General features: G+C 34.7%; 1 protein-coding gene across 2 annotated transcripts in view; it reads left to right on the top strand.

Annotated features, from left to right (window-relative positions):
- The window catches only part of Hdx (highly divergent homeobox), a 186,061-nt gene that overhangs the window by 100,468 nt on the left and 68,423 nt on the right, over positions 1-17,170 (top strand). For both annotated transcript variants that reach the window (XM_010612863.2, XM_033760535.1), the window contains one exon: positions 15,554-15,700. In XM_010612863.2, coding sequence (XP_010611165.1) covers positions 15,554-15,700 — 147 coding nt within the window. The remainder of the gene's footprint in view (positions 1-15,553; positions 15,701-17,170) is intronic.

Here is a 17,170-nt window from a genome sequence, read left to right as displayed (position 1 = left end):
AACAGCTTTTCCAGGTTCTCCAGTCATCTGATCGAAATTATAGACATTAAGTACATTCCATTAAAAAAACAAAACAAACAAAAAAACAAACAAAAAACAAAGAAAAGAATAATACCCAGAAAACAGCAAAGTTCTGTTGCTGTTGTGGTACCTCGCAGCATTTTTTTTATTAGCATCTTAATCATCATCTGGAAAGAGAACATTCTAGAGTATATCATTAAATATAGCTCTGATAAAGCATGGTCACTACTATGTATCATATAGCAGGTACAAGATATTTTACATTCACAAAGGTATGATACGTTACCATCCTACATCAATAATACTAGAATCAGTTTTGGTTTGAAATTTGCTTTGTCTGCAAATAAGATTGCTACCCCTTTTTTTTCTGGGCTCCTGTCAGATGGAGAATTGTTTTCTATCCTTTCACTTTCAGTATATGGGCTTCTTTTTGCACTAGGTGTGTTTCTTGTATACAACATATTGTTAGATTTTGCTTCTTATTCCATTTTGCCAGTCTATTTTGCTTGATTGATGAGTTGAGGTCGTTGACATTGATGGTTATAACTGATATGTACTGACTTATTATTGTCATGTTATTGGCCTTTTGTTGACTCTTTTTACTTTTTCACCTTCTCCTTTTAGTTTCTTGCCTTGCCTATTTGATTTGCTCTGTTGGGCCTCATGGTGTTGTTGCCTTCATTGTCTTTTTCTAGGATCTTGTTTAGAATTGCTTGTAGTGCTGGTTTGGTATTCATGTAGTTTCTCAGGTGTTCTTTGTCATGGAAGTGTCTTACTTCCCCATCCATTTTGAAAGAGAGTTTTGCATGATACATCAGTCTAGGTTGGAGGTTGTTCTCTTTTAGAACTTGAAATATCTCATTCCAGGCTCTCCTTGGCCCAAGGGCTTGTGTTGAAAAGTCTGCTGTGATTCTGAAGGGCTTTCCTTTGCATGTGATTTGTTTCTTTTCTCTTACTGCTTGTAGTATTTTGTGCTTCTGTTGGGTTTCTGGGATCTTGATTATTATATGTCTAGGTGTAGATTTTTTTTTATTGTAGCTACTTGGAGTCCTATATGCCTCGTTTATCTGAAGGTCAAATTCTTCCCCTCTGTTTGGGAAGTTTTCTGTCATTAATTCTGTGAACAGCTTTTTTAAGTCATATGTATTTTCTCCTGCTACTTCATGTATTCCTATCAGTCTTATGTTATTCTTCTTTGCATCATCTAGGAGTTGTTGGATCAAGTTCTCATGATCCCTTACTGTTTTTAAGAGACCTCTCTTTTCACGGTCACTGACTGCAATCTTATCTTCTATATCTAAGAGTCTATCTTCACATTCTTTTATTCTGTTGCGTACACTTTCAATAGAGTGTTTAATCTCCTGGATGTCTTTTTAAATCTGTTTTATGGATTCCATTTCTTTCCTATGTTGTGCGTTTATTTTTTCCATTTCTTTCTTATGCTGGGCCTTCATGGCTTCTATCATGGTCCTGAGCTCATCTATTTTTTTGTCAGTTTCTGCTCTAGAGTCTCGAATCATGGCTTCCATTTTGCTCACTATCTCTATGGTTATCTGGGAAATTATTTCTGTTTTGAATTTTTCTAGAGCCTGATTGATCTGTTTTGTTACTTCCTGTGCTTTGAGTTCAGGGTGCCCTGTTAGTTCACTATCGGCCTTTTCATCCTCATTTGCCCTACTGTTTTCCATTGGTGAACTGGAAGTCTGCCTTTGTGTCTTGCTTAAGTGTTTTCTCATTTTTATTTTTGTTGTCGGGCTGTCCTTGGTTTAATCTCTGGGTTATCACCCAAATCTTCCTGATATAGTTGCTCCTAGCTTTTGGGTCTCTAACGACCCATGGACATTCTCATCTTCATAATATCAGAGAAAACAGCTCATCAAATTAACCGCAATGCTTTATCCCAACTGATACAATCAGCAACACATTGTGATCAATCACAACTTGGAAACTGACCACCTGTGGTAGTCACTAGTCTATCACCCTTAAATCATTTGAATTAAATTGAAATCAAGAAGTAGTCCAGAACATGTCTGCAGAACATGTCAATATAGTATATTTACCATTTAATGGCTCAGACAGAGCAAGGACTCTAGATCCCTGGTCTCACTAGCTGATGGCTGAACCCCATGACACTGACTGACTTCGGGCTGCAAGGCCCAGATTGAGTTCCCCAACATTTTGAATGGTTGAACTCCACACCCTTCTACTACAGGTTTCCCAAGCACTTTCTTTAAAGTTGTTCAAAGTTGGGAACTCAGAAAAATACCCTTGATGACCACCTCTGCCTCTGCAGAGTGGGTCAAAAGACTGGCACAGTCAGGAGGTCTGAGAGTGTGCAGGGGCGGGGGGTTAAGGGGAGCTATGTGGGTTCAGGGGCACCCGCCTGGCTACCTCCCAGCACTGGAGCGATGGCGTCTGGGGCGGGAGAAGATGTGGCTCTCCTTCCCATTGTGGATCAGGGCCCAGGCCACTCTAATTGTCTTTGAATACATTTTGAGTTAAATTATTTACGTAATGAGAAGCAGACATTAAGATACAGTATTTTGCATGGGCGTACTCACTTTTATCTGCTCCTTTTATTAAACAGGTGTCCATTATGCAATGTACAGTTCTGGCACTTTTGTCAACAACAAGTATGGCTGTAGAATTGTGGCTTTATTTCTGAATTCTTTATTCTGTTCCCTTGATATATGTGTATTTTATGTATGCTATGGCTATGTCTTGAAATCAGATATCATATTGTGATACCGTCAGTTTTGTTATTTTTGTTTAAAACAATTTGTCCATTTTGGGGTCTTTTGTACTTTCATATATATGTTAGTATTGTGTTTTTTAATGGGAATAACATTGAATCAGTTTAGGAAATATTGATACTTTAACAGTATTTTTTCTTCCAATCTATGAACAAAGGAAGTGTTATGGTTGGGAATCTAGAACAGGTCTGGGGGTTGATTGTATTTGAGGACTCTAACTTCATCAGTGGATTAAGCCACTGATGAAATCATTCTTTGATGTTATTATTATGAAATGATGGCAACAAGTGTTAGGGCCTAAATGAAGGGAGTGGATCCTGAGAACACAAACTCAGGAATTATATATGTTCCCTAATCATTTCTTCTCTGATTCTATCACCCTGTTTCCTGGAAACCATTAGTTGAGCAACTTTTTACCACCATGGCCTTTGGCTAGCTATGCTTTTCTTCCTCACCCCTCAGACCCACAGCAGTAGAACCAGCCCAGAGTAAATTGAAAACATGAGACAGAATAAACCTTTCCTATTCTAAGTTGTTATTTCTGGTATTTGATCACAGACAAAAAGCTGACTTATGGAAGAAGTTTCTTTTTTTCATATTTTAGTGCTGTCTTCAATTGCATTTTTAAATGTTTTATGATTTTTATGTAGAAATCTTTCATTTACTTAAGTTTATTTCTTAGTATTTTGTGGCTATTTTGAATAGGATTGCTTTCATGATTTCTTTCACAGCAGATTCATTATCAGTGTATAGAAAAGCTGGTGTTATGTATATAGATTTTATATACTACTACTTTATTGAATATATCTGTTATAATACTCTTTTGATGAGTCTTTAGGTTTTTCTGTGTGTGGAATCGTGTAATTTGCAAAGAGCAGTAATTTGATTCTTCCTTTCCTATTTACATATCTTTCTTTTCTTTCTCATTCCTAATTGCTCTGGCTAAAAATTCTAGTAGTATATTGAATACTAGTAGAATCAACTAGTAAGAGTGGACAACTTTGTCTCATTTCTGATTTTGCAGGAAATGCTTTCAGTTGTTGACCATGAATTGGTCATATATAACCTCTTTTATGTTGAAACATATTATATTATACCTAATTTGTTCATGGATTTTATCACTAAAGGGTGTTGGATTTTATCAAATACTATTTTTGTGTGTATTGAATTGATCACATGACTTTGTTCATTCTCTTGATTTGATGGATTTTGATTGACTTGTCTATGTTAAATCATTCTTGTAACCTCAGGATGAAACTAACTTGATTGTTGTGAATTATATTTTTAATATGATATTGAATTCAATTTACTAGGATTTTGTTGAGAGGATTTGCATCTATTTTATCATCTATGTTTGTTGTTTGCTTGTCTGGTTTTGGTAACAGTATAATTCTGGTCTCACATAATGAAGTTAGAAGGGATTCTTCCTTTTCAAATATATGATACAGTTTGAGAAACAATGTTAGTTCTTATTTAAACTTTGGTAAAATTCAGCAGTAGAATCATCTGGTTCTGGGCCCCTTTTTTCCTGAGAGACTTTTATTACTGATTTAATCAGATAACTTGTTATTTGTCTATTCACATTTATTATATCCCCATTGTTCAATTTTGGTAATTCATATATTTCCAGAAATTTGACTATTTCTCCTAGATTTTTAATTTTGTCCATCTATACTTTATTTTCAAAATAATATCTAATGAGCCTTTGAATTTCTATTATATCAGTTGTAATATCTTTCTTTTTCAGTACTAATATTTGTTTGGGTTATCTCTCCCTTTTTTTGGTTAGTTTAGTTAAATGTTTGTCAATTTTGTTTGTATTTTTACAAAAACCAATCTTATTTTATCGATTCTTTCTATTGTTATTTTGCACTCTATTTCATTTACTTATGCTCTGCTCATTATTATTTCCCTTTTTGTACTTACTTTAGACTGTTTTTCTTAAATGTTAAGGTCCATCACTAGGTCATTTATTTGAGATCTTTCTATTTTTTGATGTAGGCATTCATTGCTACACCCTTCCCACTCAGTATTTTCAAGTAGCTTTAATAGTCAATATCTGTGCTGACAAAGTTTTCTTAGACCCTTGTTCACCTTTATGCAAGTAGAGGAGAGACTTCTTTTCATCCAGCTGTGAAGCTGAGGATTCAGGTAGTGGGATATTTTGTTGCTCTTGCTATGCTGCTACCCCAAGTCTCTGGAGTTTACAAGGTTTCCCCTTTTATATTTTTGAATTTCAATGTTCTCCCACTGCCATTCACCTTGATATATAAAAGTATACCTGTTGCTTTGCTTCTCTTTGGAGGAGTAAGTAGGTGCTAGATTCCTCTCCAGCCATCTTCAACCATGATTACTTAAGCATTTCACAGAAAAATAAATACATATAGTCAATAAGTATATAAAATTTTAATCATACTTAAACCATATGAGTCAAATTATCAAGAAATAATTTTTCACAAAATTTTCAAAAATTATAAAATCAAATAAAGCTTAGAATTGCTAAAGATAGACAAAAACAAGAATTATGGTTTTCTGCTCTTATTCCAGGGCACTTACCTGTATATGTGTCTCTTGGTATCTTCAGGTCATTGTTTCCAGGGCACTCTACTGATATCAAAATCCATGAATGCTCAAGTAAGTCCCTTGCAGGAAATTGCATAGTCTTAGCATATGGCTTATGCATATTCTTCTGCATAATTTATAGTATCTCTGGATTACTTATAATTGCCAGTAGAATGTAAAAGCTATGGAAATAGGTATTATATTGCATTTTGGGAAATAATGAAAAGTCTATATGTATTCAGGATAAGACCATTATATGCCCAACTACATAGTACATGATCAAGACAAAAGTCAAACAATGATCAAACGAGGCTGCAGATAAACTGAGGATCTGTGAAGTAGCTAGAAGCTGCAGTTGCCCGTGGGTGAATATCACTTTATTTATATGCTTTCAGTAGAGTGCTCAACAATTGAAAATTCAAGTCTTGTTTCTTGAATCTTTCTGAAATTAAAAAAAATTAAACTGTGGCTTTTTGAATTTGTGGATACAGTACCCATAGATGAAAATGGTGAACTGTATTTATAAAATAAAAAATGGGGATTGGTGTTGTATTCTATGGTAAAGCACCTACAAGTATGTATAAAGCCCTATGTTTAGATCCCAGAACTGCATTAAATAAGCAAATGTACATATGTTTTGGCCCATGAATCTTACTTTGTTATATAAACCCTAAAATTAAGGTCTTGTATAATATGTATGTTGACATTTGGAGAAACACAGAAAACATTCCAATGACATTCTGCATGTTTTCCTGAAGTTAAAGTAAGGTATTCAAAATTTTTCTTTATGGCCAGGGATTTAGCTCAGTGGTTCGGTGGCCTACCTTGCATGCACAAGGACCCGAGTTCAATCCCTGGTACCAAAAAAAAATTTTTTTTATTATGGGCACAAACACAGTCCTTGCTTATCCCTGAATAGGAGGCCTCAGATCTCTGATAGCCCACAGAATGATTTAAAAATCCAATCACCTTATATTCTGGTAATTAATTGTCATATAAATCTGTTATTACAAAATTATATCCCCATAGCTCCAATTTGCACACTTTCTTTTCAAGTGCAACTTCATGTGACCATGCATGTCATATAGTATTCTAAGGTCATAAGTATATGGAATTAATACACTATTACAGATCTAATCTTCCTAGTGTTGGAACTTATTTTTGTCCATCTTCATGACTCTAGATAAGGAATCTCTTTCTCTCCAATGGGAAGAAGTGGAAGTAATCAAAGCAGTGTTAGGAATTTCAGATCACAATTGAAAATATAAAAAATGTGTTCATAGGCTATCTGTTTCAGCATTGTTTTTTAAGTACCAATGACTTGAAAATCACCTAAATATTCATCAATAAATAACTTTTTATTTTGGAGTGTCCATTTCAAAGATCTGTAATAGCTAACAGTACTGAAATACACACACACACACACACACACACACACACACAAACTGAAAACTACCATATGATCCAGCATTCCCTCTTCTGAGTCATAGAATATCCAAAAGATTATTAGCATGCAAGGTCTGAAGTGCTACCTGCCTTCCCATGTTCATCACAATACTATTCACAATAGTCAAGACATGGAAAGAACTAAATCTATCAAGAGATGAATGAATACAGAAAATGTACTTTGTGTATAATGCCCAATTATATGTGTATTCATAATCCTTTAAAAAGAAAGAAATACTGTCATTTGTGATAGTATGGGTGAACTTGGAGGACATTATGCTAAGTAAGGGAAGACAGTCACACAATGGAAAATACTGCGTGATTTCACTTCTATGAATTATCCTTTAAAACAGTTAAATGCAAAGAAGCGGAGACTTGAAAATTGATTTCCAGGGGTAGGAATGAGAATGAAGTGGGGAGCTAATGTTTCATGGGTATAACATTTCATTTACACAAGATGAATAAGTTTCAGAGATTTTCTGTATTGTTTGCCTATAATTAGCAGTACTTGTACATTTAAAATTTTGTTGTTTTTTCTTATAAGTATTTATCATATACACTCAAATATGATTGAGGTACATTTTATATTAATATGAAAAAGTTCTCCAAGGCACACAATTAATACTGTTATGCCATTATACTTTCATGTTATTTGTTTATTTTTTCAAGTATATATACATTTTATCTTGTAATACTGAGCAAACTATTGAATTTGATTGTCTTTGGTGTCAGGATTGTGAATTTGCCAGGATAGAAGAGAAAATGATGTGGCTTGTTTAATACGTTTTTATCCTTGACCCCTGTTTCATAACAAGGATTGAGTTTAGTGTTAGAGAGCTTTCCTAGCATGTATGAAGCCATAGGTTTCATTCACAGGACCATGCATTCACTCATTTGTACATAAATACACACACAAAATAAAAAAGAATGATCTGTGCCAAGTAAGGAAGTCAAAATCTAACAGAATGATGAACAAACTTGCATAAAACAAGTTTGATATCTCAACTGTTTGACAAGTATCCAGTCTGATAATCTGGATAGGATGGGGAGGTGAATGCACATGCAAACCTAAGAAAAGAAGCTGAGGGGAAGGAGGGAAAGACGGTGAGCACTGAGTGCCAACAGCACAGCTTCTCCAAGACAAAGTGCATAGAGTCTGGAAAGCAATGACTTGGAGAGGAAACTGGGTGAGCGAAGGCTACAGGGAATCAAAAGGGAAAAGACAGAGGAAAAGTAGAAAATAGGATCCACTATTACAGAAGTCGCACATCGACGCAGGTGGAGGCTGGGTGGTTCGGTGTAGCTGCACAGCGAGGGGTAGGCAATGGAAACAATTTTCTTGTACACTGCGAAGCGGAGACCGGAAGTGGATCAGAAAAATTTCATATAATCGGAGACAGCAGTGAGAACATGAGACACTGCTTCTCAAGTGGCCCAATCCCAGAGCCAACACTTGGTCAGTGTGTGGGGGGTGTGTGTGGGGGAGCTGGGCAGAGTCCTTACACAGTTGCTCTGATCACAGCACCGGGGCTCGCTATCTTATTTCAAAAAGCACAGGGCTTGCAACTCCAAATAGGCCGCCTCACTGGCAAGCCCCCGAGTGGAAGAGTGAAGAGCTCCCTCACAGTAGACTGCAGGCAGCTTGATGCGCTGAGAAGCGGGGACGGGGACTACCCGGATTAGCCCTATTTACTAAAGACTATAGGCATCTCCCTTGCTATACAATCAGGATCAGAGGTGTGGAAAGTTTCGAAGGGGACACTTTCACCCCTTCCCGTGACAGGCAGCAGGCAAGAAACCTTAGCCAGCGGGGGACAAGGATACCTTTCCTCCCATGTAAGCAGTTAGTGGAATTAGTCAACCAAGTGGAATTCAAGCAGCGGGGTCCCGGAAGGACTGTGCTCTACTTGGAAGTAGCCTCGGGCTGGCTCCACTGGAGGGCGCCAAAACAGCTAAGAGAGCAGCAGAGAAACAGCTTCAGTTGAAACTAGCGTGAGCAACCTCCAAAGTTGCTGGCTGAAGAACGGCCACAGCCCCCACATTTGGAGGCCAAAATCAGCCCCACACTCAGCACCAACTGCAGGCTGGGTGGGGTTATACAGTACAATTTCTGGCTCTGTTGGGCTTTGTCAGGAACACTGACAGAACTGTGGATACCAGAGGAATTTTATTATTTTCTTAATTTTTTGATTGCTTGAATTGCTTTCTGTCATCTGTCTTGCTGTTTTTGTTTTGTTTTGTTCACTCTTGTGTGTGTGTGTGTGTGTGTGTGCATGTGGCTGTTTAGGCTTTTTGCATTAGTTTTTGTTCTGTTCTACTTTCTTTCCCCAACTATCTCTCTTGATTTTATGATATTTTCATGTTGAGTGAACAGTTGTCTGTCATTCTGCTTTCCCTCAATATTCTTTTGCTTTCTTCATCACTGTTTCTCTCCTGCCCTTTTCTTCAGTCTCCTAAAGACTGGGTGTTCGTCCTGTACCCTCCACCCTTGCTTCTACTTTATTTCTTTTCACTTATCTGTTTTCTTAAATATCCCCCATCCAGAGTAAAAATCACTCTACTAAGGGGAAACTCATTGCATCCAAGTGCCTGGTTTATGTTATATTTTGTTATAAAACAGTAGAGCTTGCTTATATGATTAAAAGTACCAAACTAATCATTATGACAGTTTGTTAGTTGCTAGGCTGTGCTTGATGTTATTGTTATTGTTAACTGTACTTCTTTAGCCAGGGTGTCATACATGTTGCAATCAGTTCTCCTTTATATTACAACATGGTTATTATCAGCTGTCACAACCAAAACTATAGCCCAGTACCAAAGGACTGGCTGCTGAGCTACTGAGCTAAAGAGATATCACATCCTTAATAAATTGGGTAGGTACAGTCTTGGGATAGACACAAAAATCAAGAACTACCTATATTAAGAAAACATCTTTGAGGAATAGATGTTTCCTAGAGAAATCTTGATATAAGTGAGAAAACTTTATACCATAAGAAATCTATAAGCAACAATTCAGAAAACAAAGTAAAATAAAAAAGTAGAAAATGGTAAAGATAGAAGCAATATGGAATCCTAGACCTCCAGCCCACCAAGAATAAGTCCAGAGGATAATAAGATAGAGGAAATCATAAACCACCTATAAGAACTTTCTGACTTGATAACTGCAGAGGTGAAAAAAAACAAATAGATGAGGCAATAAATATAATTTTTCAGGTAAAAAGAAATGACAAGTATAATGAAGGGCATGATCAATGAAGCTAGAGTAGATACAGATAAAAAATAAAGCCATTTAAGAAAGAAATGAAATCCATGAAACAGATCCAAACAGACATCCAATAGATTAAAAACTCCATATAAAGTATTTCTTTTTGTTTGTTTGTTTGTTTTTGAATACAGTATCTCCCTAAGTAGTTGAGACTGACCCGGAACTCACTATGTAGCCCAGGCTGGTCTCAAATTCACAGCAATCCTCCTGCCTCAGCCTCCTGAGTGCTGGGATTACAGGCATGTCCCACCACACCTGGCTCATAGAGAGTATTTCTACTGGCAAACAGAATGCAGCAAATCCTCAAGATGACTATACACCATGATCAAGAAGGATTCATCCCAGTGTTGCAGGGATGGTTCAACATACACAAATCAATAAATGCAATACACTATGTCAACAGAGTCAAGGACAAAAATTACATGACCAACTCAATAGATGCAGTAAAAGCACTGGTCAAAGTCCAACATTCATTCATGATAAAAACCCTACAGAAAACCGGAATATATTTTTTTGTACTGGATATCAAACTCGGATCCTTGTGCTTGCGAAGCAGGCAGCACAACCACTGAACTAAATCCCTGGCCCTGAAATAGATGGCCTTAACTCATTATGATAAAAGCTGCCTATGACAAACCAATGGTCAACATTACAATAAATGGACAAAATCTGAAAGTTTTCACTTTAAAATCAGAAACAAGACAAGGATGTCCACTGTCACTGCTCTTATGCAATATAGATCTGGAAACATCAGCTAGAGGAATTAGACAAGAGCAAGAAATAAAAGGAATAAGGCTAGGAAAGCAAGAAGTTAAACTATCATTATTTGACGTGATACTCCATACAGAAGACACCAAAAATTCCACCAAGCACTAGTAGATTTAATCCCCAACTTTAATAATGTAGGTAGATATAAATAAAGTCCACACTATGAAATCAATAGCCTTCCTGTACATGAATAACAAGCTATTTCAGAGAGAAATTAGGGAAAAATCAACATTCAGAATAGTATTAAAAATGAAATACTTATGAATGAATCTAATGAAGAAAACAGAAGAACACTACATTGCAAACTATATTTCTCTGAAAAAATAGATCAAAGAAGATATCTGAAAATGTAAAGATATCCCTTGTTCCTGAGTAGAAAGAACCAATATAATGAAAATGGCCACACTTCCAAAATTATTTTTCAGATTTTTTTTTTTGTTCCGGGGATTGAACTCAGGTCCTTGGGCTTGCAAGGCCACCAAACTGCAGAGCTAAATCCCCTGCCTTATTTTTCAGATTTAATGCAATCTCAATCAAAATTCCAACAGCACATCTCACAGAACTGGAGAATACAATCCTAAAATTCATTTGGAGTCAGAAGAGACTAGAATATCATAGGCAATTCTGGGCCAAAAACGGCAAGGCAGGAGGCATCACAAACTTAAAAACCCCAAAACTTAATGACTCAGGTGGAAAGTAGGCATCTGAAATGAATAGACACTTTTCAGATGAAGAAGAGCAAATGGTAAATAAACATTTGAAAAAATGTTCATCATCACTGATCACTCAGGACATGCAAATTAAAATACACTGAGGATCATCTCACTCCAGAAAGAATGGCATGTGAGGAAAAATGCCCCCTTTTTCACTCTTTGTGGGAGTGTAGGCTGGTGCAACCATTGTAGAAATCAATGTGGAGATTCCTAAAAAAAACTAGGATTATCGGTCCCATTTGAACCAGCTATTTCTCTTCTAGATATTTTCCCAAAAGAATTGAGAGCTTTATACCACAGTAAAACATGCACACCCATGTTTATAGTGACACAGTGTGTAATAGCTAAATCTTGGAAACAACTCAAATGCCTATCAAGCAATGAATGGATAAAAAAGATGTGATTTTTCTATATGATGAAGTATTACTCAGCCATAAAGAAGGATGAACCTGAGACATTTATAGTTAAATGGATGCACCTCGAAGCTATACTCTTATGTGAAATAAATAAGACACATGTGTAAATGTTACGTTACCTCTCTGTTGTAAGAAAGTGAAAGTTTAAATAGGGGCCAAAATATATAATACACAAGGTGAAGTAAGAAAAAATAACAGTTCAAAAAGAAGGGGAACTAGAGAGGGGGAGAGTGAAAAGAAGGAAGGATAAAGAAATAAATGAGAAAAGAAAAAAATGGGAATGGAGCTTTTGTAAATAAGGAGGGGAAGAGTGGTGGAAGGGAAGGGATGTGAATGGGAAAAGAAAAGAGGAATCAAGATATATCATGTACAGGAACAAATTCACTGTGATGAGTGTGATCATTACGTATATCTAAATTGTATCAATAAAATTAAAATTAAAAAATGCAGGGAAGTATTAGTCGAGTTAGAAAATTTTAAGTGTTATTTTAAAAGAAATACATATCTATATCATCTATATCTATATATTAGTTCCACATTTAACTAAGATCTATATATACAACAGGATACTCTACACGACCATATTAGAGCTTGACCAACTAGTATCATTTTAAATTAAAATCAAAGAGACAAATTCCTAAAATTGTCTTTGAAGCTGATGAAAGGGTGAAAGTTCCTGTGAATTTTATTGCACTATAATCCAAGTGAAATCAATAAAATTACTTGGTTACTTGAGCTTTATCTTTCACCTATATTACCTGTGTTACAGTAAGGCTACTATTTTCAACAAAGTCAGCAAAATAATTGCCTGTATGCTTTATCTGTGCCAGAGGATTAGGCTTCAGAAACCCTAATAAAGTGAAAGTGGATTGAGAGTCCATTAAAAAGACACAGCCTATTTCAAGTCGATCAACTTCAGGCTTCCTTAAGTAAAAATTCACCTTTTCCTTTAAATGTCAACATTGTTCTTTCTACAAGTGGATATTCATTTTTAATTTTTAGTTCAAATTATTACCTTGTTTGTTTTTTTAGTTAAATTTTACCCTTAGGGGATTTAAATATAACTGCCCTTCCCCATAATGTTCTGTGTAGTAGACCTTGTCATAATAGATTACCTTCAGCATTCTTTTTTTTCTCATTGAGTTTATCGGTACATTTTATGTATACAGTACAGTTACATTCATCATTGGGATCTTGTACCCTTACATGACAGGTCTGGATTCTCATTTTTTCCCCATACCCCTGCCCTCCCTTCACCCCCTCCTCCCTTCCCTATTTACAAATACTTTAATTCCACTTTTTCATTTTCTCATTTTTTTCTTTTCCCTTATTTCCTTTCCCCTAATCATCCCACTTCCCCCACACTTTAGGCCTTTTCTTCCTATTTCACATTGTCAATTGTATCAGTAGAATCTTGTGTACTATTATATTTTTTCATAGCAGAGAAACTATTCGGTATTTACACATGTGTGACTTATTTATTTCACTCAAGCATATATCCTCAATATGCATCCATTTTCCTATCAATATTAATACCCCAAGATATTTCTAGCAAACCAAATTAAATTTTATTTAGGTAAAGTTAAGGGATAAATCAGCTTGCCATGTCCTGTAAATGAAGTAAAAGTTAATTGACTGAGGCACTTCAGTGTTCTGTTCATTATTCCTTCCATTCGAACAGTAATGTAGTTTAAACTGTATTGGAGAATTTGGTATAGTTGAAAATCATGCAGTATTTGTGCTGTTACGGTGAATTATTTGAATCTTCCTCAAATCTTAAATTACTTTTTTCCTCTCCATTTTTGAGAATTTTAACTCCACAATTATTTTGCAATTAATGTAGGATGAATAACTAATGCAATTTTTATTTTTAAATAACTAGAGTTATTCCTCTTGATTTAAAAAGCTTGGATGACATGCTTTGATTTATTTGTTGGGAAGATGTAATTTAGTATTAGTACTGCTAATAAATTTTACTCAGGGTTTTTATGCAGAGGGAACATATTTAGCTTATAATAAAATTTAGTAGTATACATGCAAACACACACACACTGCTCTTGGTAATAAACTAAAAATTAATATATTGCTTATTCCATTAGCAGTTAAAATTGTCTTTCAAAAGAGTGTAGTTTAAAAAAGTAAAATGTTTGCCCAGTGCTTAGTATTACATCAATTTTAACTAAGGTAACATTTTTTTGAAATGTCATGTTTTATGTGTTGTATAAATATTTTTTTCCATTTTTACCAGAATCTGATTCAGGAGTTCCATTTTAAATTTTCAGCTTAAAATAAAATATTAAAAGCAGTGCATATCTAGGAAGCATTAGAAATCTAGCCTCTGTGTGGGGACATACCATGTCATCTTAGGATCTCGTGCCGAAGACAGCAACAGAACCTTGTACCTCATGTTATGTTTTCAGCATTAATCCTTAATTTACTCTTAGTCTGTCTCTCAACCACTCTCCACCCTCTTTACTTCCTCCCTTAATGCTTCCCTCACTCTTTTTCTCTCTGTCTTCCCACTGCATCTCTCTCTCTCTTTCCTCCTTTTTGTCCCTGTCTATATCCTTTCTGTCATTACAAACACATGCATACATTCACATAGGGTTTTGTAGGATATCAATTGTAATTAAAGCCTATTTTTATATTTTTCCACTATTCCTTGAGATAATTGAAGACATCAAAGGAACGAAGCCTGTACGAAAACAATCAGAGCTATTTTGATTTCTTGGTGTCCCATAGATTTTTGGGGCACTATTGAATGAATCCTTGGGCCTTTCTTTTCTTAAAACTTTGTCAGCAGAATAGAAGTTTTTAGTTTAAATCCCAGGAATGCATCCAGGATCTATTGAACAAAACAATGTATAAAGACCATAGTCTACTGTATTAAAGTAAGCAGAAAAAAAAAGTTTGTGAAGCCATAAGTATGATTTTTCTAACTATATTATCATCCTTTTTGTTTGTTTACACTTTAAATTAATTACAACATGTTAGGAGACTAATTTATTTGTTTGTGTAGCAAGTCTAGACTAATTTATCAAAGTGCAGTACAGTCATATCATTCTCTGATTTTCAGGTGTGTGTTGCTTTTGAATTTGAATATAATGAGTATTACAGAAAAAAATTTTTGAAAGCTCAATTAAAATGTTGAGTATTTTTCCATGTTGTGAGTGATTTAACTCTCTTTTTATTTATCTCTTTTACACAATGAAGATGCATTATTTGTGTAATTAAACTCATTTAAAATTAACATTTGTGGGCCAGGGATTTAGCTCAATGTTTCAGCCACCTGCCTCACAAGTGCAAGGTCCAAAGTTCGATCCCCAGTACCCAAAATAAAAAAAATAATAAATAAAATTAACATTTGTAAAATTCTTTGCTAAAAATAACCTATTTTTTTCATTCTAGAACACTCTATTATGTTAGAGAAAAAAACAATAAAAATGTGAATTTTCAGAATGACCAAATTCAGAGTATTATGAAATATACTTATCTCTATTATGTATTGAAAATAATTAATATATTGCATCTCATCTCATCTCATCTTGATGATCCTGTCTAGAACATGGCTTTCATTGATTATTCTAACTTTAAAAAATATTTTTTCAGCTACAAGACCGCACACAATTTAGTGACCAAGACTTAGCTACCCTTAAGAAATACTGGGACAATGGCATGACCAGTCTGGGCTCAGTTTGCAGAGAGAAGATTGAAGCTGTTGCAACTGAATTAAATGTTGACTGTGAAATAGTTCGGGTAAGGCATTTTCAATACTTTTTGTGGCACACTTAATACATGTTCTAAATGAAAACTTAAAAAACTGTATGAGATGATGCAAACAATATCATCAATGACATAAAAAGGTGACACATAACATGAGAGATACTATTTTCAAATTGTGTACCTCATATGGAACATGAGTCCAGGGTTTATAAAGAATACTTACAACTCAATAATAAAAGGATAAATGATACATTTTAAAGAAAATGACCAAAATAAAATAAAAATATGAACATCATGAATCCTTGTGGAAATCAAAACCAAAATGAGATATTAGTTAATACCTACCATGATGGCTATACTAAAAAGAGAAAATAAAAATTATTAGTCAGGTTATAGAAAAATGCAAACCCTTGCACACTGCTCATGAGAATGTAAAATGTTTGAATTACTTTGGAAAACAACCTTCCAAAAGTTTAACACTGAGTCATAACACTATTCCACTTCCAAAAATATATTTAAAAAAATGAAAAGCTTATGTTCAGCCAAAAACTCATACTCATATATTTTAACAGCATTCTTCATATCAGTCCCAAAATATAAACAACTCAATTATCTATTAAGTGGATGGATTAAAAAATGAGATGCATGCATATAACAGAATATTATGGAGCCATATAAAGGAATGAAATAGTTCAACATGCTATTAAATTGGTAAGCTCTGAAATATGAAAAGGAAAGAAGCTAATAGAAAATGACTACCTAGTGTATAATTCATTTATATGAAATACATAAAATAGGTACACTGTAGAGATAGAAATTAGACTAACAGTTGCCAAGACCTGAGAGTAGGGAAGAACTGAGGGCTTCTAATAGGTATGAGAGTTCTTTGGGGCCTGATAGATCTAGAAATAGACAATTATAATTATTGCAAGTCTCTGAATATATTAAAACATCTTAATCTTATATATTAAATGAGTTAAATGTATGATATGTTAAATACATCTTGGTAACACTCCTTCAAAATTATGAGTTGATCTGAAATATCGCTCATATATTCATGTAGTGAATGATAAATTAAAAATTATATTTGTTAATTTTGGAAACATAAGTTTATGTTCCATTTTTTTCCTCATTGAGTTTATTGGTACATTTTAGGTATACGGTATAGTTACATTCATGTTTGGGATCTTGTATCTTTACATGACAGGTCTTGGTTCTCATTTTTCCCCTTGTTCCTGCCCTCCCTTCACCCCCTCTTCCCTTCCCTACTAACAAAAACTTTATTTCAATTTTTTCATTTTCTCATATTTTTTTCTTTTCCCTTATTTCCTTTCCCCTATCCTTCCCACTTTCCCTACACCTTTAGCCCTTTTCTTCCTACTTCACATTGTCTAATATATCATTAGGATCTTAGTTACAGTTATAGTTTTTCACAACAGAGAAATTATTCAGTATTTACACATAGTTTATGTTCTATTTGAAAGACATTGCCATAAGGTTTAC

The sequence above is a fragment of the Fukomys damarensis genome, unplaced genomic scaffold, assembly GCF_012274545.1.
Source record: "Fukomys damarensis isolate Sample0158 unplaced genomic scaffold, DMR_v1.0_HiC HiC_scaffold_39, whole genome shotgun sequence".
Classification (NCBI taxonomy): Eukaryota; Metazoa; Chordata; class Mammalia; order Rodentia; family Bathyergidae; genus Fukomys; species Fukomys damarensis.
Note: the sequence above shows the minus strand (reverse complement) of the source record. Positions and strands in the feature narration are given on the sequence as shown.